The sequence below is a fragment of the Littorina saxatilis genome, linkage group LG10 (assembly GCF_037325665.1).
Source record: "Littorina saxatilis isolate snail1 linkage group LG10, US_GU_Lsax_2.0, whole genome shotgun sequence".
Classification (NCBI taxonomy): Eukaryota; Metazoa; Mollusca; class Gastropoda; order Littorinimorpha; family Littorinidae; genus Littorina; species Littorina saxatilis.
Window position 1 is genome coordinate 29,187,781 of NC_090254.1, and position 24,902 is coordinate 29,212,682.

Below are 24,902 nucleotides of genomic sequence, written 5' to 3' on the forward strand. Positions count from 1 at the left end.
TTTTTTTCACTACCAAAATGATGACAAAAACGATGTTTGGTGGTTTGTTGTCAGACCAGCTTTTTTGTCGGTCCTCGGGGGGCATATCAACTTTTGTTTTATATTTATTGACCGCGGCCTTCGACGATATGCTCCCCCTCGGACCGACAAAAAAGCTGGTCTGTCAACAACCCATCAAACATCTTATATTATCCCATCACTGGGAAAGCTGAAAGCTAGCAGCAACAAGAGTTCTGCTATCCAGGTGTGCGCATGTTAAGGTGTAATAAGCCACCTGCACTTTGGGCAGAATGACTTAAGTCTTTTAGGTGCCGCAATCAATACTCATACGGCAAAGTAAATGACTGGTTGTAGCCAGGTTACATGAATTACTTGACTGAAATTTCTCGCCAGAGTGGATATGTCCTCTGAGGCATGAAGAGAGAGAAAATGTAAGTTTTACGCCCTCACGGCAAAGCCATTAGGGGCATGTTACACGGGAAAACCCGGCTTTGTATGAAAATAAAAAATAAAAATGCAGGGAGGGGGGGAGGGGGGGTGTTGGTGTAGACAGCTGGCTGCCGGCTGCTAGAGGAGACCTGAAATGGGCTGGGGACCGGGTTGGGTCGTCTTGGGTCAGTGCTGAAATGGTTACTTTATTGGCTGTTGGCCGAACGGACACCCGAGCTTCATATTTTTGCATGCATGTATTCGTGTTTCCAAGGCCTGAGGCTTTCGCTGTGACCCTGGGATCTTTATCGTGCGCATGCGTGCACACGGGGGTGTTCGGACACCGAGGAGAGTCTGCACAAAGTTGACTCTGGGACACACATCCCGCGTCGAACTTGGGGGTCGAACCCACGCTGATAGTAACAACCGGTTTTAAAGCCAGCGCCTCTACCGACTGGGCAAACTCCCCCCCCCCCCCCCCCCAATTGGTTTGGGTCAAGAAGTTCCATGGAGGGCGGGGGGTATGGAGTAACACATAGTGTTTTGCTCAGAACATTCCCACCCAAGCAGAGCCGCTAGGGGTACGCATTACCGTAAAGCTGGCAGTCAGTGCTACCAAATGTTGTCTGTGTCTACCACACGGTGGTGACTTAATGTGGGTCTATGTAAGCAGATGCCAGCGCAAGCAATCTGATGCAGAGTCAGGAGGCGGTTTGGTACAAGAGAACCTTAGAGGCCACAGCCTCGGCCGTCTAAGGGATCTGTGTGTCTGGAGGCACATTTGGTTTCTGAGGTTCAAGCGGAGCTGTTGCCTCTGCTCCCAAGTTCCCGTGTCTGGAGGCGTTTTTGGTATGGAAGCAAACCTGTAGGTTGGGGCCTCTGCCTTTCAGGATGCCAGGACTACAAAATGTGTGTCTTGGGACACATTTAGCTTCCATATCTTTAACAAGTCCTGCCATTGTGGAGAACCCTATTCATTTCAACACATTTTCGCTCCATGCGCTACAAATAGAATTACCTTTAAAACCTTATATGACCATATGCAGCTCCATGGTCTGAGTCCCCAGGATTATTTGCGCAGTAGCAGTTCTCTAGGCTGGTCACACAGCTTGCTGCTGTGCCGACTGGTCAGGGACTCGGACATGGGGCTGTGGGTATAACTAAGCCCAGATTATCACATCAGCGTGTTTCAGTTTGAGGTCGAGTGGCTCCCGCCATCCCTCCTGATTCCAGCGACTACCTTCTAGACAACATATCCTCACCCAAGGCCCATTAGTCGCCAAACTGTACATATTGTTTTTATTACCACGGCCTTCGTGGCTTACATCTTAATCCTTTTATTTGTAAAAAGTTTTGAGATTTATTGTTCGTGTTCCTCTTACTTGCTCATCTATTTGGTTTTATTGGTGATCCTGAAAGGTTCCACTTTTTAACTCGATTTAAAATAAAATAAAAATAATATTACAAGCCCGTTATTCAAGATATAGAATACAGACTTATAATTCTTACCAAGAAACATCTTAACTACTTTTCATTTTAACAAATTCCACAGAGCATTATCAACTCAACCCCACCCCCTGCCCTCCTCTCCTTATTTTTTGTTTCTTTCTTTCCTCTTTTTGAAAGCGGACAAACACTCAAGTCCTTAATGGCTCAAAACCGTAGGACTTTTAATATTAATTTTAACATTTAGCTTAAGATTCCAGAAGTGGATCTGTGCTGTGCTGGGTCTGCTGCAAGCACACTAGAACCAGCTCGCAACAGTTGAGGTGAACAATCCAATCTGAGGCATGAAGAGGTACTCAAAAGCCTTTATCCCAAAACTCATAGACTGATAACGTTCCTAAGTTCAAAGTAAAAAACCCAGAATGGTAAGTTATATTGAACGTTTAATTTATGACAAACCAAACAAATCACAAGCACGTCGACTGAATGGTCTTCAAAGTGGACCCAAAATCTGTACCTTGACTTGGTTGTGTATTCAACAGCCTCCAAGTTCAAACAAATGCACCAATCAAGGCCAACACTCACCCTGCGACCTCTTCGTCCCGAGGGTCGTTGCCATGGTTTGGAGCCACCACAGGAGCACCTTGGGATTGCAGCCAGCGTAGCACCTCGGGGGCGTCGTCCGGCGACAGTTCTGACGAGGGTACCTGGCGGCGGGGAGGGGGCTGGGAGGTGGGGGTGCGGGCCTGGGAGTGGGGGTGGGGGTTGTTCACCTCAATCACCGTTCTGTGCATTGGACCTTGACTCTGCTGTTAAAAAGAAGTGTTGCTCACTGTTTCAATGACAGAATTGAACATTTACAGAGGTAACTAAACGCCATCCATGATTAGTTCTAACACACACACACCCACACAAAAGACATCCTATGTACATATAAACCATAGGCCGTTCTCTTACCTCTTGTCACACTGTTCTCACGTTATTTCCTCTCACTTTGAGAAAAGGAATTGCCTTCTGCAGCCAACCATGTTTAAATCCTTGTAGCAAAATGTAAAATATGACAAACTACTTCTTACCCCACTCCCCTGTATATGTCACATCTAACAATCGTATTCCTTAACGCTCACAATAATAATTCAAAATATGTGCCCCCGACACCTATTTTCTCCTGCTGATATAATGAAAAGACCGAAACAAACTGCGTTTGAAAAAATTAAATTCAGTTCCTAAAAGACATACAGAAGAACCAAACAAATGTTTACGTGACGCCATTATTCGCAGAATGACGTCCTCTTGCACTTTGTTTCGCTTTTAATTTGGAAGAGAGTGTCAAGAAGTGACACCTTGGCTTATTTAATGGGTGTTGTTTGTCATAAACCTTCTTGACATGACATGAATAAAAGTAGATTTAAACACCACAATCAGTGGATAATCCAGAGAGACCTGAAGCACTCAAGAGAAAAGGTGAGACATGTCACTGTACCTGAGGGGCAGGCATCTGAGGTCGCCCATCTACAGTCCCCCTGGGCAGCCACTCCTCACGACCTCCAGCCGCCCCCAACGACCTTGACACTGTTATCCCACGGCGATCAACAGCCACACCATCAGGGCCATAATCCACGGGCGCAGGGCCATTGTCGATGGATTTGGTGTAGCTGTTGCGGCGATACAGGTGGTGGTTGTGGTCGGTGGCGGTTGCGGTAGGGCCCATTTGGGACAGCATGTTGGCCGACGCGCCCAGTGGAAGACCTTCACTATGTTGTTTCTAGTGTGTGTGAGAAGATAGAACATGGAGATAAGTTTCAACAACTCCTTTCTTCATCTCTTATCAATCAAATGGAGATCAGTTTGGGTCCAGTGGAAGATCTTCCCTTTGTTGTTTCTAGTGTGTGTGAGAAAGATAGAACATGGAGATCAGTTTTAACAATTCCTTTCTTCATCTCTTATCAATCAAATGGAGATCAGTTTGTGCCCAGTGGAAGATCTTCACTTTGTTGTTTCTACTAGAAATAAGAGATAAGTTTCAACAACTCCTTTCTTCATCTCTTATCAATCAAATGGAGATCAGTTTGGGTCCAGTGGAAGATCTTCCCTTTGTTGTTTCTAGTGTGTGTGAGAAAGATAGAACATGGAGATCCGTTTTAACAATTCTTTTCTTCATCTCTTATCAATCAAATGGAGGTCAGTTTGTGCCCAGTGGAAGACCTTCACTCTGCTGACTCGATTGTGTTCGACAAAGATAGAGAATGGAGATCAGTTCAACAATTCCTTTCTTTGTGTACAGTGGAACCCCCCCTTTAAAGACCATGTTGGTTTTTTTAAAGTTTACTGTTTATTACCACTGCAAAGAGCCTCCCTTTTAAGACCTTTTTTACATTTAGTCAAGTTTTGACAAAATGTTTTAACGTAGAGGGGGGAATCGAAACGAGGGTCGTGGTGTGTGTGTGTGTGTGTGTGTGTGTGTGTGTGTGTGTGTGTGTGTGTGTGTGTGTGTGTGTGTGTGTAGAGCGATTCAAAGTAAACTACTGGACCGATCATTGTGAAACTTGACATGAGAGATCCTGAGTATGGTATCTCCAGACGTTTTTTTCATTTTTTTTATAAATAACTTTGATGACGTCATATCCGGCTTTTCGTGAAAGTTGAGGCGGCACTGTCACGCTCTCATTTTTCAACCAAATTGGTTGAAATTTTGGTCAAGTAATCTTCGACGAAGCCCGGACTTTTGTATTGCATTTTAGCTTGGAGGCTTAAAAATTAATTAATGAGTTTGCTCATTAAAGTTGTCATTAAAATCGATTTTTCGCAAACAGAATTAAAATTGATTGCATCGTATTCTTCATCATATTCTGAATCTAAAAATATATACGTATGTCATGTTTACTCTTAAAATGTGATCACAATTAACGAAAATAGATTAATTAGTCTTACGATAAAAATGTAAGAAATCGATCCAAAAATGATTTCATCTTATTCTTTATCATTTCCTGATTCCAAAAGCATATAGATATGATAGGTTGTATTCAAAACAAGCTCCGAAAGTTAACAAGAATACAGAAAAGCGCGCTTTCCTGCTTAGCACAATACGCTACCGCGCTATTCTGGCGTGTTAATTTCACTGCGTTTTGCACGTGGAAGGTGAGCGATTTCCTTCTCGCGGGGATTGACGAAGCTGTACTGTCTTGGTTAAAAACTACAGTGCGTTCAGTTTCATTCCGTGAGTTCGACAGCTTGACTAAATGTAGTAATTTCTCCTTACGCGACTTGTTTTTATCAGATTTTCAGGTCTTAAAAATTTATTAGTCTTGTAAACCAAATGGAAATCAGAAGGCACCCAGGAGAAGTTCACTCTGTTGTCTCTGTTGTGTGTTAAATATAGAGAATGGAGATAACTTTTCTCATTGTTTAATGATACAATTTCTTCCTGTGTAAACATCTTGTAAATCACCATAAAGGTATCCAGAATCTTTCATTGGATGAGAACACCCTTCTGCTTGGACACATACTATCCAGCCTAGCTGTGCACAGTGGCATTTGTTTTGATTTTGCTAAATTTATTTCATAGCTGACACCAATGTCAACCTGTGGAATTCACCCCTTGAGTGCCAGCTATTGTTTTACTCTTAGGCATTTCTGTGTGCCAGGGAGAAATTGAGTGAACACCCAATGCATTCTTAAAATCATCATTGCTCACTTATTTCTTTACTGACAAACTTGACAATATACAGAATCAATGCTGATACAATTTACTTTTATTTGGTAACAAAGATAACAGCACACATATACATCTTCAGGAAGTAAAAGGGTAAGGACATATTGACCAATACAGGGTTTCATTTACTAGTGCGCCTTGCGCCATTGGCGCATAACATCTCAAAATGTCCCATTGGAATTCCCTTCCGTGCGTCAAAAGGCGCACTGAGATTACGTACCACTGCGCCACCCCATGCACATTTTTTACCGGGTACAGTGTTCGGAATGACCTAAGCAAAAACGCGCACCAAGCCGAGCAACTTGCGAGTTTGTGAAACGCTTTTAAATTGTAATTCATTAGTATTTGACCAATCCTGCGAACTATTTGTGCTTGCACGTTTACCTCTCTGGAAACTGTCAACAGAAGCGATATCGATCGAAACACAGAACCACACACAGATATACGCGCGAACCTGATACACTGGCAAATTCTTATATCACCATATGGCACCAAATAGCACTATTTTGCATCTTTCAACAAAAGCATTTTCGGACCGCCAAGCCTTATTTTACGCGTTTTGACTTCGACTATGTAATGTCCCATCAGAATTTGGTTGAGGGGGACAAATGTCCCACTGTCTTTTTCTTCCAGGCTAAACCCTGCCAATACATATTTTGTAATCCAGGTTCAACTGATTTATTGTCCTCTATGCCTAGGAACAACTCTGCACAGTGCAGAGATTTTGGCGTTTTAATTGCCACTAGCAAAATGATTACAGTAAAACTTGACCTTGAAAATGTCCAGAAAAATCGGTCGTAAAAAGGAGGGGTCTTTATTGGGAATCTGAGGAGAGTTTCATCACAGATGAGTTTTTTTCTTTTTTTAATGATTTCTGTCGCACCGCCTTCCCACCTGTTGCAAATAGTTTTTGATTATTGATTGAATGTGGGTTTTCCCACTCCCAGATTTTTTGCGATTCCGATCTCTCCATGACTTACTCTATCTTCTAGCTTCAAAAGTTACCGTTATTTTGTTGGAGTCGCCATATTTATACCACCTCTCAACGATTTAAAATGAAGTCGAACTAAGACAGAGCACTTTGACAGACAACACCTCACAAACTCAAGTCAAAAGAAGTGTTTTAAATGTTTCTTCGGGATAATTCATTCACTCAACTATTGGTGAGCACATACTCACAGAATGCGTACACACACAAGTTGTTGATCAATCTCCGACCCCCTTTCTCCCTCCTCACATCCTACTCAAAGGTCTTTCAATTGTGAAAGTACAATTAGGTAAGATGAGGACAGCCGCAGGCCACTATATTTACACGCACTACTGATTTCTGACTACCACACCTTCTCATGTTGGTCTACGCCACTAATGAGGGACGCGTGCATCGTGTGCTGGACGAACTTTGAAAAAGATCAAAGTCGTTATTGACCCTCTGTTGGTAGGTCGGTCGTCTGAAAAAGGAGGGCGTTGCCATTCGGAGGTTAGTTACAGTGTAAAAGGCATCCGTGCCAAGAAAATGGGTCGGCAAACGTAGGGGGTCGTTTTTAGGATGGGTTGTTACGGGAGGTTTCACTATAGTACCCCCCCCCCCCCCCCCTCCAAAATTAAATATTCTCACTTACCTCTAATTTCTTTTGTTCTTTTCGCTGCTGCAGTTTCTGTTTGTATTTCTTGTCCTTGAGTTTCTCCTGTTCCTGTATGATGACGGCCAGCTGTTCGTCGCGCTGCTCTATTTCACGCAGTTTGTGCTTGTCCACCTCAGCCTTGGTCCTCTGCCACACAAACACACATCTATTTATCTATCTCACGCAGTTTGTGCTTGTCCATCTCAGCCTTGGTCCTCTGCCACACAAACACACATCTATTTATCTATCTCACGCAGTTTGTGCTTGTCCATCTCAGCCTTGGTCCTCTGCCACACAAACACACATCTATTTATCTATCTCACGCAGTTTGTGCTTGTCCATCTCAGCCTTGGTCCTCTGCCACACAAACACACATCTATTTATCTATCTCACGCAGTTTGTGCTTGTCCATCTCAGCCTTGGTCCTCTGCCACACAAACACACATCTACTTATTGCCTGAACACTGGATTCTCCTTCAGAGGCCATCTCAAACTCATGTCTAGGCGGTTAGCCGAGACTACCAAAGAGTGCATGTTTGTTTGCGTTCAATCGTAAGAGAATTCAAACACAAACAGATCGATACATGTCATTTGCATTTTATTTTTAACAAATGTGACATTTGACACAGGTCTTGAGTCATTGTTCACCTCGACTACTGACATGTACAACAATGACAGTCTTGATCTATGTAAAATGTCATATTTTGGTCAAACATGCAAATAACTTTTATTACCATGCGTGGACATCTACATTACTGGAACCTGGGACATGTAAACCAAAACTTACAAAAATTCAAAATGTGAACCTTGACTGATTGTCAGAAGAATTTAATACATTAATACAAAACGCATGCAAATGAACTAAAAACACTATACCTTGTGCTCTTGTTCTTGTAATAATCTTGCAAGCTCCTGAAAGTCACAGCAACAGAAAAACTCATGAATACAATCATTGGTCTGTGGCCAGGCAAACCAAGCTCTTTCTGCAAAATCACTAGTAGTTGTAACAAAATTCTCCACCTTCAGAAAGTTTTCTCAAACTCTTACAATTAACCGAGACTTACATCTGATGCTGAAAGGTACATTTTCTCTCTGATTTTTGAACTCAGAATTAACCAGATGTAGCTGCATGCTATTTTGTTCACTCAAAAAAATCACACACACACATACACACACACACACACACACACACACACACACACACACACACACACACACACACACAAAGACGCGACCTTGAACTGACCTCATCTTGTTGTTGCTGCATCTTTTCCCACTCCTCAGGGTGAAGGTTGTCGGGAGGGACGGCAAAGAAGTCACTGAAGTCCCCGTCATCCTCTATATGACCTGCTGGGGTCACTCTGATGGAAGCAAACAGTCGACTTTCACAACAAAACACTTGTGTTAATGTTCATGTGACAGTAACCAACATCACAAGCCTAACACCTTCTCTTGTGGCCCTTTGTCAGATATCTTGACTCAAATATACCTGTCATGACAGGCCACCTGCAATGCAGGGACACTTTTGGCTGGTCCCAAGGGTGTCCTGTCATCGCAGGTACCACTGAATTCACGACAAGTACTTAGATCTGTCTGGCTTTGAAGTTAAACTGTTACGTGTGTTTTTTTAATTGAAAGCTTCAAGTAGGTATGAAGTTTGTATACACAGCTGATGCAAGTATCCAATTTTATCAGCAAGCAACGAGTTTGATCATTACAGGCATGAACTTTGGCTGGGAAAAGTAAGGTTGCTTGGTATGACAATGAAATAACATCTTTTCAGGTCTCTATGGTTACAGAATGCAGAATGGGATACACAATCAATTCTGAATGGGACCGAGATTTGGTCTGGAGTATAGTGGGTAAAACTTGATTTGCATGAGACTTATTTAGATGCAGGTTTTATACAGTACAATCATGCATGCTTTCCCAGAAGGTTGTGGTGACAATGGAGGGTGGAGATAAAAGAGGGGTATTAAACACAGGTGTCCGATAGTTGATGGGGGTGGGGGATGGGGGTGAGTGTGTGGGGGGATATTGGAGGGGGGGAGGGAGGGGAGGAGGGGTTCACCAATATAAACAAGCCACCAGATATTCCTTCAAGCATGATTTATAGATGATTGTGCTTAAATGAATTAAAACTAACAGTAACAGTTTTTTGCTGTTGTTTGTTTAAAAACAGCACATTCTTGTGGTTCTGATATAATACATCATCCTTAACAAAAAAACTTGCCAGACTTGGTGTTTACAATAAAACATACAGCCTTTTCATACTTCATTAAATTGTTTTAATGTACTTGCATCACTTGATGACAGTTACACCCTTCTCTGATCTTATCATTAAGTATGGACCACGTGTGTCATGATGTCAAGGTACTTTCATTTCACAACACACTATGCTGATCATTTGTTTTTGCATAATGTTCTCAACTGCCTGCCTCAGCAGCAAAAGGGGGCTTTAAAACGTGATAATGATAATTGTTCCATCAATGGAGAACTTTAGCATGCTAAATATTTCAAGCAACAATATGCATAATTTTAAACTCTTTAAAGCTGAAGCAAGAATTAAAGAAACTTAATGTAAATTGAAGCAACTTCCATCTCAAAATTCAATAAAATCAGTCCAAACAGAATTTCAAAATCAACCAATCAATTCATAAATAACAGGAACATTAACGTTAACAAGGATTTCACCATAAATTGTGAAAATAAATGTGAAAATGAATTTACCACTGATTAGAGGATAATTTCCTAAAGCAAAAACAAAAAACAAAAAAACAAAAACATACACTGAATTAGTTAAACTCAGCCTAAACAGGGTTTTGGCTAGAATATTTAACAAGCATAGAGCAATAACTCAATGGGCCATAAAACTGGATAATTTTCAAACCCAGTAGATCAGTCTATAGCTCTACTACTTGACCAAGTAATATGATGATCATTTTCAAACCCACTAGATCAGTCTGGAACTCTACTATTGGGTGGCTAGTCCAAGTTTAAGTGATGACTTGACTAAGTAGCATGATGATCAAAGTGACTATGGAAGTGAGTGTGAGCTGATGACTGAAACAAAGCCTTTTACCTCTGACGACTGAAACAAAACCTTTTACCTCTGACGACTGAAACAAAGCCTTTTACCTCTGACGACTGAAACAAAGCCTTTTACCTCTGACGACTGAAACAAAGCCTTTTACCTCTGACGACTGAAACAAAGCCTTTTACCTCTGACGACTGAAACAAAGCCTTTTACCTCTGACGACTGAAACAAAGCCTTTTACCTCTGACGACTGAAACAAAGCCTTTTACCTCTGACGACTGAAACAAAGCCTTTTACCTCTGATGCAGTGGAACCCTCTTTTAAGACCTCCCAAAATCTGTGAAAAAAAGGGTATCTACAATAATATTACCTGTATGATAGATCAATTAAGTTTAACAGAGGTTATGAACAGAAAATTGGAGAAAGAAAAGGTCATTAAAGGGCGGGAAGAGGGTGGGATTGGGGGGAGGGGTTACCACTGCATAAAACTCCCAAGCACACGAATGAAAGATTAGCCAGGTCACAAAACAATAAAAAGTTAGTCTGTAGACACTACACCCTTCAATCCTTCCCTCCACCTTTATGATTAGAAATGATTAATGGATTAATGGTTTACTTTTTATGATACAAATTACCATACCACCAACACAAAAACAAACACACACACAAAACCCAGGTCATATGGTTCCATATGTTGTGAATTCAAATCAAAGAGTTCTGCCTAATGGCAAATTTTTTACTGAAACGCAATGCCTTCCGCACATAATCATGCCAGCTCCTATGCAGTTTCCTCAAGACTTAAATCAACGATATGAAACATGACTCGCCCTCATCCGCTCAAGCCGTCTCTCTGCTTAAAAGGGCGGAAGCTATTTTGCACTTGACTGATGTGGCTGTTACGGGATCTGCATAAAGACTATCTAGCGGGTCATATTGGGCGCTCCGAGAAGGAGAGAGTTAAAGTACAGCTACATGTGAAGAGAATGTTATTATCTGCAGTTTTACTTTTTTTACTCTCTTCTTGAATTTCAATAAAATATTGTTTCAACAAATAGCTTTACAAAAGCTTATCCACTAAAGCTTGCAAAACAATTTTTTTTAATGACAGAAAGCAAGACCTGCATTTTATTTTTAAAGCCAAAGGAAGAAACTTTTGATCAACATGCAGAGACTAGTTAAGCCATGCCAAGACTTTGCATGACCATCACAAGTAATAGTGATATGGTTCTATCCTAAAATTTTTTCTTCCCTTAGAAATAAGCATAGGGGAGCTCAAAAACTGAGAAAAAAAATATGCTGTGTTGAAAATCAAACATATGGAACCATAATGATGCAGCTATATTCCAAATTGTTTGGTTACTATGGGAAGCATTATATATATGATTCACGCAAAAGATCACTATAAAAAAAGCTTAAAAAAACTCTAAAGAATGCAAAATTATAAAACTAAATAAATTTACTTAACAAAATTGTGCACGCATATCTACACACAATGCCTAGACATTAAAAATTAAGCATGCAGCACTCTCTCAATGTTTTACTCATGAACATTTTGTGCACAAAGTTTTTCCTCCTTCCCCATAAAAATAAATGTTTGATATGATAAACATTCACACACACACACACACAGTCTCCTGGCAACAACAACTAAATTCAGTAGCTTTTGCTACTAGATAACTACTGTATACAGACACAGATTCATCATTCTAAAACACACACACACACACACACACACACACACACACACACACACACACACACACACACACACACACACAGAATGCTGTGCATCTACCCAGACAGACACACAGACAACACTGAGCGTGGTGCAAGAATGTTAGTGTGTTAGTTGGAAGCCAAACTACCTGTACTGATACCTAGTGACACCGTTGGCTGGAGATGCTCCCTGCAGACGTAAAGCTTCCATGTCTTGTCGTGCCTGGTCTGTGTTGCTGCCGTCTGCTATGAAAGGGCAGAGGTAAACAAGGATCATACTGCTAGTTTCCAAAGGAATAGGGGGAAAAAACAGAGCTAAGTTCAAACAGTGGTTGTGCATGCTAATTTCCAACTTTTTCTGTTTATGATATTATTATTATTTGTTTGCCCATCAACTTCAAAGAATAATAGGCCGACAAACTAATTGATGTTGTATTTTGTGTGTGACTTATTGTCGAGGGTGTTCAGTTTTTTACAAACGAGAGAGAGAAATAGATTTTTTTTTTTTTTAACATTTTAAACTTGAAACAAACTTGATTTTGCCCCAGATCACACTTTAGCATGTTGTTACTGCTGAGCTCATTTTATTAACAATAACAGTCAGTTACAATATCAACATTCCAGACAAAGCTGTTCCTCAAGTCACAATTTCTTCATTTCTTGTCTACCTTTGTGTAAGGTTGTTTCAAAAGAAATGTATGTATACAACAACAACTAATCGTCCTCCCAGTCAAAATCTGAGGAAATTGTAAATCAATCACATGTAAGAAACTCAAACACACCCTCTGATCTCTGAATAAAAATGTAAACTTCTCGGTCACCATAACACTTGTAATTCATACCAACTCGCAGAGAAAAAAACAGCTGTCAAGCATGATGTGTGCGTGCGTGCCTGAGTGTGCATAGATGCATGTGAGTGTTTGTGTGAGCGTGAAATAAAAACAAGTGAAGCAGTCACAGGTATAAATTCCTTGTATCCCGACGAGTATTATAGTGTGAGGCCCCTCCAATCAGAGGACACCAGCCATGCAAAGACACCTGTTGTCCCTTTGTCTATTATCTTCACAAAAATATACCTGTTATGACAGGCCACCTGCAAAGTAGGTATGCTTTTGGCTGGTCCCAAAGGTATCCTTTCATCACAGAAATAGTGAAAACCCCTTTTAAAACCCTTCATTTAAGACTTCCCCCCCATTTAAGACCTTGCCTTTTCAAATGTTCTGTTCATAACCCTTATTGAAGACTTACCCCTTCTTAAGATATGTTTTTTAAGATTTTTGGAAGACATAAAAAGACAAGTCGCGTAAGGCGAAAATACAATATTTAGTCAAGTAGCTGTCGAACTCACAGAATGAAACTGAACGCAACGCAACGCAGCAAGACCGTATACTCGTAGCATCGTCACTCCACCGCCCGTGGCAAAGGCAGTGCACGTGGAATTGACAAGAAGAGCGGGGTAGTAGTTGCGCTAAGAAGGATAGCACGCTTTTCTGTACCTCTGTTTGTTTTAACTTTCTGAGCGTGTTTTTAATCCAAACATATCATATCTATATGTTTTTGGAATCAGGAACCGACAAGGAATAAGATGAAAGTGTTTTTAAATTGATTTCGAAAAAAAAATTTTGATAATAATTTTTATATATTTAATTTTCAGAGCTTGGTTTTAATCCGAATATAACATATTTATATGTTTTTGGAATCAGCAAATGATGGAGAATAAGATAAACGTAAATTTGGATCATTTTATAAATTTTTATTTTTTTTTACAATTTTCCGATTTTTAATGACCAAAGTCATTAATTAATTTTTAAGCCACCAAGCTGAAATGCAATACCGAACCCCGGGCTTCGTCGAAGAGTACTTGACCAAAATTTCAACCAATTTGGTTGAAAAATGAGGGCGTGACAGTGCCGCCTCAACTTTCACGAAAAGCCGGATATGACGTCATAAAAGACATTTATCAAAAAACTGAAAAAAACGTTCGGGGATTTCATACCCAGGAACTCTCATGTCAAATTTCATAAAGATCGGTCCAGTAGTTTAGTCTGAATCGCTCTACACACACACACAGACAGACAGACAGACAGACGCACATACACCACGACCCTCGTTTCGATTCCCCCTCGATGTTAAAATATTTAGTCAAAACTTGACTAAATATAAAAAGGGGGGTTTGGTACAGTGAAACGTCTGTTTACAGACTTATATAAAGTTATTAGAAAATTTGGACTTTAGGAGGGAGTCAAATTGACCTTATGGAGACAACTTGTATGGAAACAAGGTCTTAAAATGGTCTTCTATCAGGGGGTCTTAAAGTGGGGAGGGGGGGGGGGGTTCCAGTGCAGCAGTGTGGTGCCAAGCACTGACCTGCAGGATGGACGGTGAGACGCGCCTCCTCCGTGTTCTTGGCCAGTTCCTGCTCCAGTTTCTCACGTTCCTTCTTCAGCTTGCGTTCCCGCTTCTTCTGCAGGTACTTCTCGTACTTGGCCTTCTCCTTGTCCTGCAGTTGTCGCGCCAGCTCCTGCACCAACAGCCACTCTGCTTTTAACCATAGAAGTCTGTTGCCAGGTACTTGTAAATCTCAGAGGACTCGAGCAGCACCAAACTGTGTTTACTTTTCAAGTCCCTGCTAGAACTAGTTCTAGTATTTTTCCTTTGTTTTTATCCAACTGTGCTCGAGATTTACTGGTGAATTTTGTGTGGTGTCTGAAAACATTAACTTGATTAAGCATATGAAAAACCCTACCTCATCCTCAATCTCTCGCACAACCTCCGTTCTGCGTGCCTCATCCTGTATCTGTCGGTTGACACGCCGCGCCACAATTTCATCCGCCTCAGCCCTGAAAGTCAAAGGCAAAAACGTCAGTCACAATTATGTCTGGACATGGGTACAATTTTCCATTAAACCACATTGTTTCTATTTATACCAAATGTAGAATTGATGTTTCCCTGTTGTTGTTTTCAGGCTATAGGATTAAAAGATATAATCATCAGATTTTAAGTCATTTTTTTCTGTAATAGTGCAAGACTGAGATAGTAGCAAACAGTGTGGGTAATGGTGTCTGTGTCCCACTATGGGGTCCCACTAGTAAAAGTTAAGGTGGACAAGGATCACGCACAGAGACGCACCCCTCACTAGTGATTGGTCTACAATGTCATGCGGAAAAGCAATGCCTCATTTTCCAAGAGTATTAACTCTTTCACAACCCATACAAACCTGACAGTTATTTCCGAACATTGTCTACAGTGGAGTCCGGGTACAACGAATCTCAAGGGAGATGCATTTTAGTTCGTTATATCAGTAATTCGCTGTAGAGTTTTCAACCCTAAATGGCCTCAAGACAAGTTTTCCCACTCACCTTCAAATGATCGTCCCATCGATCTTTCCTTGGAGAGTACACTCTCTGCATGTTTTCAACAGCTTCATAATATAATCCATAGAGAGGCATAGTTCAAATGTTCACTTTACTGTCACAATTTTAGAAGTAAAATTTAAAAAGTCGTGTAAAAGCATATACATGTACAATCTCCGTGTCCGTCAAAAAAGACACTGCACACACTGACACTGACACTGCCGCGACACACGTACTAAGGCTTGAAAAAGTCCAGAATGTTTGTCTGACGCTGCTCAGAACTGGCACACTTCTCCACTATACAATCCAATTTGGAGAGCAAATCCAACTCACAGACATCGCTGCACTTTGCCTGCAAGTAGCGACGTAGGATATTGGCAGCAACACGTGCTTCAGTGGCAGTTGGCGTTGGGAGCGGTTCTGGGTCATCGTCTTCACCGCTGTCACTGGCTGTTCCATCTTGCGATGCTTCCCCCTGCACACTGTGTACAATGTCTCTGATGCTCGCGATTTCTGTTGTGGACACTGCTTCATCCATGTTGACATAATCGCTGAAGGGCACTTTCTCATCCAGTTTGTCATATCACGCTGGTGCTGTACAAGTGTCACTTTGGATTGATGGTTGGGGTTGACTGACACTCTCTGCGTTCATGTCAACGAACCCTGCATGTCGGAAACAGTTCGAAATTGTGTCCTCTGACACACTGCGCCAAGCTGATCGAGCGATGTACATAGCGTCAAGAACGTTCAGATGGAAGGAGTCAGGCTCTTTCTGTAGTTCAAGATGCAGGAGATATTTGTGAATGACAATCTGTCTGTAGTTGCATTTGAAGTTGCGAATAATTCCCTGGTCACAAGGCTGGAGAACAGAAGTGGTGTTGGGGGGGAGGAGAATAACTTTCACTGACGACAGGCCTTGAATCTTTCCATGAGCTGGGCAGTTGTCGATCAGAAGCGCCACTTTCCGTTTTTCTAAAGTCATCCTGGCATCCAATTTTCTCACCCACCCCTCAAACAGCACTGACGTCATCCAGGCTTTTCGGTTGCTTGCATACTGGCATGGTAGAGTGCCGATACCACTGAAACACCTAGGTTTCGCAAATTTGCCAATGACGAAGAGCGGTATCCGATCAGTGCCACTCATGTTGGCACACATCATCACAGTCAGACGCTCCTTGGACTGCTTTCCTCCAGCGCAAGTTTCACCCTTCATGGCAAGAGTCTTGTTCGGCAAGCAGCGGTAGAATAATCCAGTTTCGTCAGCATTGTAGATGTCATTTGGATGATACCGAGACAGAATGTCAGGCAACTGTGTTGTCTTCCACTCGTCGGTCATTTCAGATGACACACTAGCACTCTCACCCACGATCGACTTGTACACAATCCCTTTGCGTTTCTTGAAACGATCAAGCCAACCATTCGATGCAACAAAGTTGTCAATGCCAAGTTCTGTGGCGAACTGTTGTGCTTGCATTAGGAGGATTGGTCCCGAAATCGGGGCATTCATTGCTCGTGTCTGTTTGAACCATGCTAGCACTGCGTCGTCCAGTTGAGTGTGTTTTTCAGTTGGTCCGGATCTCATGCGTTTGCGCGCAGGTAAAAAGTTTGAATCTTCAATCTTTTCTCTTTGTTTGAGTATGGTTGACAAAGTGGACTTTGGTATCGCATATTTTTCCGCGATCTCACATTTCTTCAACACATTTTCATCTACGTCAGCGAGAATTAGTCTCTTTTTTTCCAGGGAACAAGATTCGCGTTTTCTCTTCAACATCTTGAACGTGGAGTGAAGTCGATCAGCTCTGATCAGAAAACCGTATCAACTGAGCGTAACTCACATTCAAAGCAATCACATGATCACTCTGCTAAACTCCCGATGTGTACTGCTATTTTTTAGAGCACAGTCACAGCTTAGCAGCTGATTGGAATAGTGAAAACACAGCGGCGGTGGCTGTTCCGTGCACCTCCCGCTGTTTGTTCAGAGTTCGCTCATCACGCGATGTGCACTTGTGTTTGTGTATTTTTGTCTTTGGAGACAATTATTGACATTAGTTCATTGTAGCCTTTTGTGACTTTTAGAGACAAAACGGCTCTGGGGCGATAAAAACGTGTTTGTTAAAAGAGGGATTCGTTATGCAAATGAGTTCAAAAGGTTCGATGTAGCCGGAAAGTAACAAGTAAGAAATAGAAGGCTGTCTGCCGGGAAATCAATGGCAGTTTGTTAAAAGCGGGATTTCTTTCTAACCGGGTTCGTTATAGCTGGACTCCACTGTATTTCTATTTTTTATTTTTTTTTTTTGCAGAAAAAGGCTGAATCAGTGAATTGTCAGCTACAAAATGTGATGCTACAAATTTGTTCTAAAAGCCGGGCTTGTCCTATCCTCTATTTATTGCTCACAATCTTTCTGCTGTGACTGTAAAACTTGCCAACAGACACTGTGCTCACGCCATCTCTACTGACCTAGCATGGCCAGGAACGCAAAAGAAAAGTAAGACTGTACTCACTGTGCCTGCAAAGCAGCGAGCTTCCTCAATCGCTCTTTCTGTTGCTCAATCTCCTCCTGGGTCTGAACCACTTTGGCCACTGGGATGTCTTCCCTCACAGTGCGCCGGTTGTAGCGGTTCAAGCCATAGTGCTGCTCGACTGAAATCGCACCAGTCAATCACATTCAAGTTGATAGGACTCAATCAGTCGAATACATGTGAAAGAAAAGGGCAAACAGTCAAGTTAAGTCATAAAAAGTAGTTTGACAGCTTCATGTAGCAAAACAAAATTCATTCCTTTTTATCTAGATTATTTGCAACGCTATGACATGAAGTCACCATTTTAAAGCAATATTTGTAAAATGTCACGCCTATCTTTTGCCCACTTTAATGAATGAAAAATTAATTAAATATTTTGAACACCATTAAGGTCATGACATAATAGCTCTAACCCTTGCTCTACTTATACATTTATAATTTGTGGACAAAAAGTAAAAGTTAAAATCAAGTAGAAATAAATTAAGCTAATTGCACCACTCACTTTCTCTTTCCTGAATTTGGTATGCCAGTGCACCATCTTCATGCACCCGAAACTGGTTTCGCACTGCAACAAACACCATATAAATGAGCTTTAAATGATCATATACTCTTTCACAATAGCAAAACTTTCAATATTATTAGGTAAAAGTAAACCGAAACTTAAATAAAGTATCTATGTCACATATACTTGTTGCTTTTTCAAATATTAAAAAGCTTGCTTTCTGGTACAACACAGCAAGCCATGTAGTGTTCTACTTATTTTGTTGATGTTTACAGAACGGTTTGTTGCCTGTTAAAGCAATTTACCCAGGACGTGAGCTGACGTCCTCCAGGCAGTGAAATAGTTTAATGTGCTTTCCTTTAGCTGACAGCAAAATGTCAACATGTCCCCTCCTGTCATCTCAGACAGTACTCTAGAAACACTTTCTGTCAATAATTAGGTGTCAAGACAGAAACAAAGTGAGTCTGAGAAGAAAAAATATAAGACAATATAGAGAGGATTTGAAGAAATTGACTTTAGGCATAGAGGTTTCAGGAACAAACCTAGTCTTACAGTTACATGTATAACGAAATACTACATTTTGAACATAAAGACATCTATAAGAGAGAGATAGAGAGCATCAAGAGAGAGTGAGACAGAGAGAATCATGCACTGCAAGAAAGTGAAAGTGGATTCAGTAAAACATTAAAGGTTAGGCAACACAGAAAGGAGGGTGTCCAGTAATAGGCCGACAAAGAGACAGAGAGAATAAAGAAAGCTGAAACATTGGTCACATTATAACTTCACTGAACTCAGTAACAGTTCCATAATTACCCTAACTAATAAGCTTCAAATATAATTCATATGACAATGAAATTGCAGAAATTGTAAGGTCCTTAAGTTTCAAAACAACGTAATAATTGGAAACATTTTATTTCCTGAAATTTAAAACAAATTTAATTTTTATTTTTTTTAAACAGAACGAACACTACAAACAACAAGAAGGGCAAAGCCCATACGACTCACATGCTTTACACATTTTTCCTACCAAAATACATGTGACCTTGACCCAAGGTCAAGGTCATCCAAGGTCATGCAACACAAAGCTGTTAATTCAAGACATAGGAAGTACAATGGTGCTTATTGGCTCTTTCTACCATGAGATATGGTCACTTTTAGTGGTTCACTACCTTATTTTGGTCACATTTCATAAGGGTCAAAGTGACCTTGACCTTGATCATATGTGACCAAATGTGTCTCATGATGAAAGCATAACATGTGCCCCACATAATTTTTAAGTTTGAAACAGTTATCTTCCATAGTTCAGGGTCAAGGTCACTTCAAAATATGTATACAATCCAACTTTGAAGAGCTCCTGTGACCTTGACCTTGAAGCAAGGTAAACCAAACTGGTATCAAAAGATGGGGCTTACTTTGCCCTATATATCATATATAGGTGAGGTATTGAATCTCAAAAACTTCAGAGAAAATGGGAAAAATATGAAAAATAGCTGTTTTTTAGGCAACATTTATGGCCCCTGCGACCTTGACCTTGAAGCAAGGTCAAGATGCTATGTATGTTTTTTGGGGCCTTGTCATCATACACCATCTTGCCAAATTTGGTACTGATAGACTGAATAGTGTCCAAGAAATATCCAACGTTAAAGTTTTCCGGACGGACGACTCGGGTGAGTACATAGACTCACTTTTGCTTCGCATGTGAGCCAAAAATGTCTCAGTTTAAACAATATCTTACACATTCAGTCATGACCATCCACTGGTGTCCATAACAGTTACTGTCCCAGGATCTATGACTGGGTGTTCTTGTTCACTTAAAACCACACACACACACACCTCCTAAGAATTCCTTGCAACATTGTCAATGTGTCCCATAATCATATAAGGAGAAATACTCATGATATTCATGTTTTCAACTATACATGTACAGTTCTTGTTCAGCTTTTATCACAGAGAATGAGGACTGCTTTGTCTCCAACCTCAACCTCAACTCATTAACGCAATTTTTATTTTTATTAATTTTTTTTTCCCCCAAGTCTATTGAAATGTACATTTTAGTAAACATTGGCGAAAGAATTAGGTTGAATGTTACAGATGTGCTTTTTGGTACAAAAAGTAACAGCAAAAACATGAAGAAGATTAATCACATTATTTTAATCGCAAAGATGTGCGTAAGCATTTTTTTTAAAAACGATTCACGATTAACACTGGAAATTATTTTTGGAAATGATGTTGTTTTGAGATTTCGTTAGTCTGAAGTTTTATTAATTAAAAACAAATTATTGTTTATTTTCTTTGATATAAGGTAAAGACAGCCATACATTATGATGCGAATATTGTTTTTAAAAAGATCAATATATGATGACATATGATCATTTTGATGCTACACATGTTGACACGTATATTTTTTTCACGTATGACTATTTTAATAAGTGTCCTTTTGTATAAAAATTGTAAAAGTTTTTTCTGAACCGCATGTAAATGAGAGAGTATGTGTGCAAACAGAAAATACAGTTACCATGTTTGTTATCTTGTGTTTTATTAATTGAATAAAAAAAATGTAAAAAAAATTGTTAAAAAAAAATAATAATAAAAAGGTTCCATACGATTTTTTTTTAAATTAAAAAAAATATATATATACATTGGCCCGTGTATACAATAAACATACATTTAACATACATTTATATGGGTAAAGGTTTGCGAACAGGTAAGGGGTGAGAGAGAGAGAGAGAGAGAGAGAGAGAGAGAGAGAGAGAGAGAGAGAGAGAGAGAGAGAGAGAGAGAGAGAGAGAGAGAGAGAGAGAGAGAGAGAGAGAGAGAGTCAGAGAGAGATGGTGGTGGTTTAGGTAATTGTTATTGAGTACAGGTTCAATTAAAACAAAACGGGCTTGTGGACATAGAAGGCTTTTAAACTGGACACGTGCAATAGGAGACACACAAAAAAAAATTAAATAAAAAAATCCACACATTAACACAATTAGCTACCTTGTAAAGTGAGGATGTCTATCAAATTATTAGTACACGCAAACCAAATGTCAACTTGTGCCAAAAAAGGTGGTGCATTATCACTTTTTCAAGACTTTCAGTTTGAAAAAAAAGCAGGAAACAGTGACACAGTGTTCAAACAAAAATGTTAACTACAAATTTCTAAGCTGAGGATAACATGTTTCAACACTGGCTTCAAAACCAGTTGTCGCTATCAGCGTGAGTTCAACCCCCACGTTGGGCAAAATGTTAACTACAAATTTCTAAGCTGAGGATCACTCAGTGACTACATGTTTCAACTTTCCACTTTTAGTTTTAGTTGGGAACACATGAGGTATGAAATAAATTTAAACAAATTTTTAAAAACTTAAAATATAGCCAGTGTTTGAATCGATCAACACTCTCAGGCGAGAAAATACAGTTGCTCAGTTGGTAGCGACACTGGCTTCAAAACCAGTTGTCGCTATCAGCGTGAGTTCAATCCCCACGTTGGGCGAGGGATTTATTTCCCAGAGTCAACTTTGTGCAGATTCTCCTCGGTGTCCGAAGAACCCCGTGTGCATGCATGCGCACGATAAAGAACCCAAGTTCACAGCGAAAGTCTCAGGGCTTGGAAACACGAATACATGCATGCAGGAAAAAAATAAAAATAAAAATGGGTAGCGCCGTATACTGTATGGCAGCTCGCTTTCCCAAGGGAAAAAGTAGCCTCAATTTCCACGAGGGTAACCTCACAGGACTATATGAATCTTATCTTTATATCTTATACATAAATCTTTACAGTATTACTCATAGTGTAAAAAAAACAAATCAAGAATTAATCAGTACATCAGTAAAAGCTTAAAAATTTTAAGTCACATGTAACAAGGCTACATCTTTAGCGTACGCCACTTATCACGTATAACCCCCTCAAAAACAAATTGCACCACTTTCGCCAGGAAGCTGAGAAGTGGCCAGCCAACACAAGCCAGAGAAACACCCTTTAACTAAAGAGGAAATTAGCCAGTCATTGAAAGGGCAAGAGGTCCACAAGAAAGAGTGGAAAGTAAACTGTAACACAGAGAGGAAGGGCACTCACTGCTCAGTCCCTCACATCCACAGCATTGCTGCTATGAAACTTCCAAAGATTAACAAGACTTTACACAGCAGGTCAAAGGACCTTGGGCCTAACATTTAAAGTTACATTCCATCTTGTGTGAGCAATCATTCTCACCACCACAGATCTGTTAGTGTTAATTAAGGCTTTCTAGACTAAGCGGATTCTCAACCTAAACAAACGCCAACAATCCACAGCCTGGCTGCTTCCTGTGCAGAGCTGTATATTTCGTTTCTGAATTAGTTTAGCAGATCAACATACTGGATCATGGATGTCACTAATTATGAAATAAGTTCAACCAAAAATGCCCACTTCCACACAGGAAGTAGCCACACTGTGGATTGTTGGCATGTGTTTCACTTTCAGTTGAAGGATGGTCTTAATTCCACATTAGAGCCTGACACAATCCACATAGGTGAACGTAAATGAGACGGAAAATACAGTGTACCTTTAAATAATCATAAATGATACAATCAAGTGAAAAAGGGGGTGGGGGGGGGGGGGGGGGGGGGGTTGGTGTAAGGGGTCCTGCTGGCTACACTGAATGAAAGCAGGGACTGACATTGAGTCTTGACAAGACTAGAATAAGTCAATTTGTACAAATCCATGCAAAGTGTTAGCCTGTTACTGTAAGTTGATAAGAACGTTTTAAGTTTCAGTTCAAGAAATGTGTAGTGACAATATGATCCTCACTCACAGCAGGACTAATGATAGGATTAAATTACACACTCTCCATACATTTATAAATAAAATTTACACCGTAAACCATAAAAGTTTTGGTGAATAACATTTTAGGATACATAAATTAACAACGTATAAGTGACAAAAGTTTATGTGAGAAAATCCGTATGGAGAAACTTAGAGTGAGAGACAAAAAGTTAGTAATTTAAAGGAATGTTCAAATCTTGGGAGAATGAAAACGGCATGTACAATGTTATAACATGATAAGGCCATATAATGACACGATGAAATTGAAAAAGAACTTAGGCATAGAGCTGACTTTTCAAATCTCCATTTAAAACAAAGGTGTTTAATTATAATAATAATAAATGAGCATTTATATAGCGCAACATCATAACTTTACAATTATGCTCTTTGCGCTTGACACATTTAAAATTTAAAACACAGTTATACAAGCATTTACATCTGTAACATTCATAGTCAGCAACGCTTAATTAAAAGCATACACCATCAAACATACATTACAAAAGATTCTTCCACTAACTAAGTAATAAAAACATGAATAAAATAGGTAGTGAAAACAAGGAAATACCAGCTGAATACCCTTAATCAAACAGAACATGTTATCAACAATACTGAAAACAGCCCTAGATGTTTATATATATATATCCCATGACCTCCCTTCTTTGTCTCTGTTACTTCAGTATGGGTATATATGTTGTATTTTTATAGCTCAATAAATACATCATGGACTCAAAAAAATATATGATAGTGCAGATTCCGATTTGGGCGAAGAACTACTTTGCTCCCGACCTTTGACCTCGCGCCGAACAATGTGACACATTTGTATGAAGTTCTAAAATCGTATTGCACGGCTCAGAAAACCATATCAGTTGCACGCAAAAATGAATCTCAGAACTGATCTGATGTATGAGATGCAATAAGCAAAAGTTTCTTTCATTATGAAAGCAATGCAGGTCGAAAAAAACGAACATTCAACTTACAAGATAACCAGATGCTAGCGAACCAAAACAAAAACACGAGTACCCTCCCCTTGCATCGTTAGCAGACGACTTTTGAGAATCTGTCGATAGTGTGTTTTGGTGTGCGCCTTCAGCTATCAAACATCGGCTGTTTCACGTGTTTTGCGAGCAAGTCTACTCTTTTGCCTGGCTCTGCAGTAAGTCCACATATTTTTCCGTAATCCAGTCATATTCCTTCAAAATGCAATCAATCGGCGGTGACAGACGTGTCGGTCGCGTTTTCCTCACTGTGTGACCCATACATTATTAAGTTCATCCATGCAAACACACTCGCAAAACAGTTTATCACGTAGATACATTTCAAATAGGGAGCAAATGGTTAAATCTAAACCTACATATTTGTTCCCTAAAATTTGCTTCTCTGTCAATAAGCCTAATTACACACGTTCGAGAAAAACAACGTGGAATCAATTCTGAATCGAGTAAGCCAAATGGGTCCCAAACCCGTTTCGCCCGTTCTGCCGACCTGAAACGCAAAACAAAAGAATTGTGCGCTTCAACTAAATTAATTTCTATTCGACTTCATTACTTTCTTGCAACTTATGAACCTTTACTTAAAGCTTTTAAATGGTCTGAAAGTAGTGTTACCGTGTACTTATCGATGCACTCATTCGTTTTATTTTTTCAGCGACGGTCACTTAGTTTAAGGTTGCAAAAGGGCTAAGTCTCGCTGGCAACAGTTTTACCCTGCACAGATCGCAACAGTGCCGCTAGTAGTCTACACTTTGTGTTTGATGGTAGAATGGGATATACAGATTACAAC

General features: G+C 40.2%; 1 protein-coding gene across 1 annotated transcript in view; it reads right to left on the reverse strand.

Moving 5' to 3' along the window:
- LOC138979020 (uncharacterized abhydrolase domain-containing protein DDB_G0269086-like) overlaps positions 1 to 24,902 on the reverse strand; it is a 46,964-nt gene that overhangs the window by 15,021 nt on the left and 7,041 nt on the right. Inside the window, exons 3-12 of the mRNA XM_070351835.1 lie at positions 18,338 to 18,400; positions 17,818 to 17,956; positions 14,709 to 14,802; positions 14,330 to 14,483; positions 12,112 to 12,208; positions 8,456 to 8,570; positions 8,086 to 8,121; positions 7,207 to 7,356; positions 3,359 to 3,640; positions 2,461 to 2,684 (exon numbers count right to left, since the gene is read on the reverse strand). Of these exons, the coding sequence (XP_070207936.1) occupies positions 2,461 to 2,684; positions 3,359 to 3,640; positions 7,207 to 7,356; positions 8,086 to 8,121; positions 8,456 to 8,570; positions 12,112 to 12,208; positions 14,330 to 14,483; positions 14,709 to 14,802; positions 17,818 to 17,956; positions 18,338 to 18,400 (1,354 nt within the window). The remainder of the gene's footprint in view (positions 1 to 2,460; positions 2,685 to 3,358; positions 3,641 to 7,206; positions 7,357 to 8,085; positions 8,122 to 8,455; positions 8,571 to 12,111; positions 12,209 to 14,329; positions 14,484 to 14,708; positions 14,803 to 17,817; positions 17,957 to 18,337; positions 18,401 to 24,902) is intronic.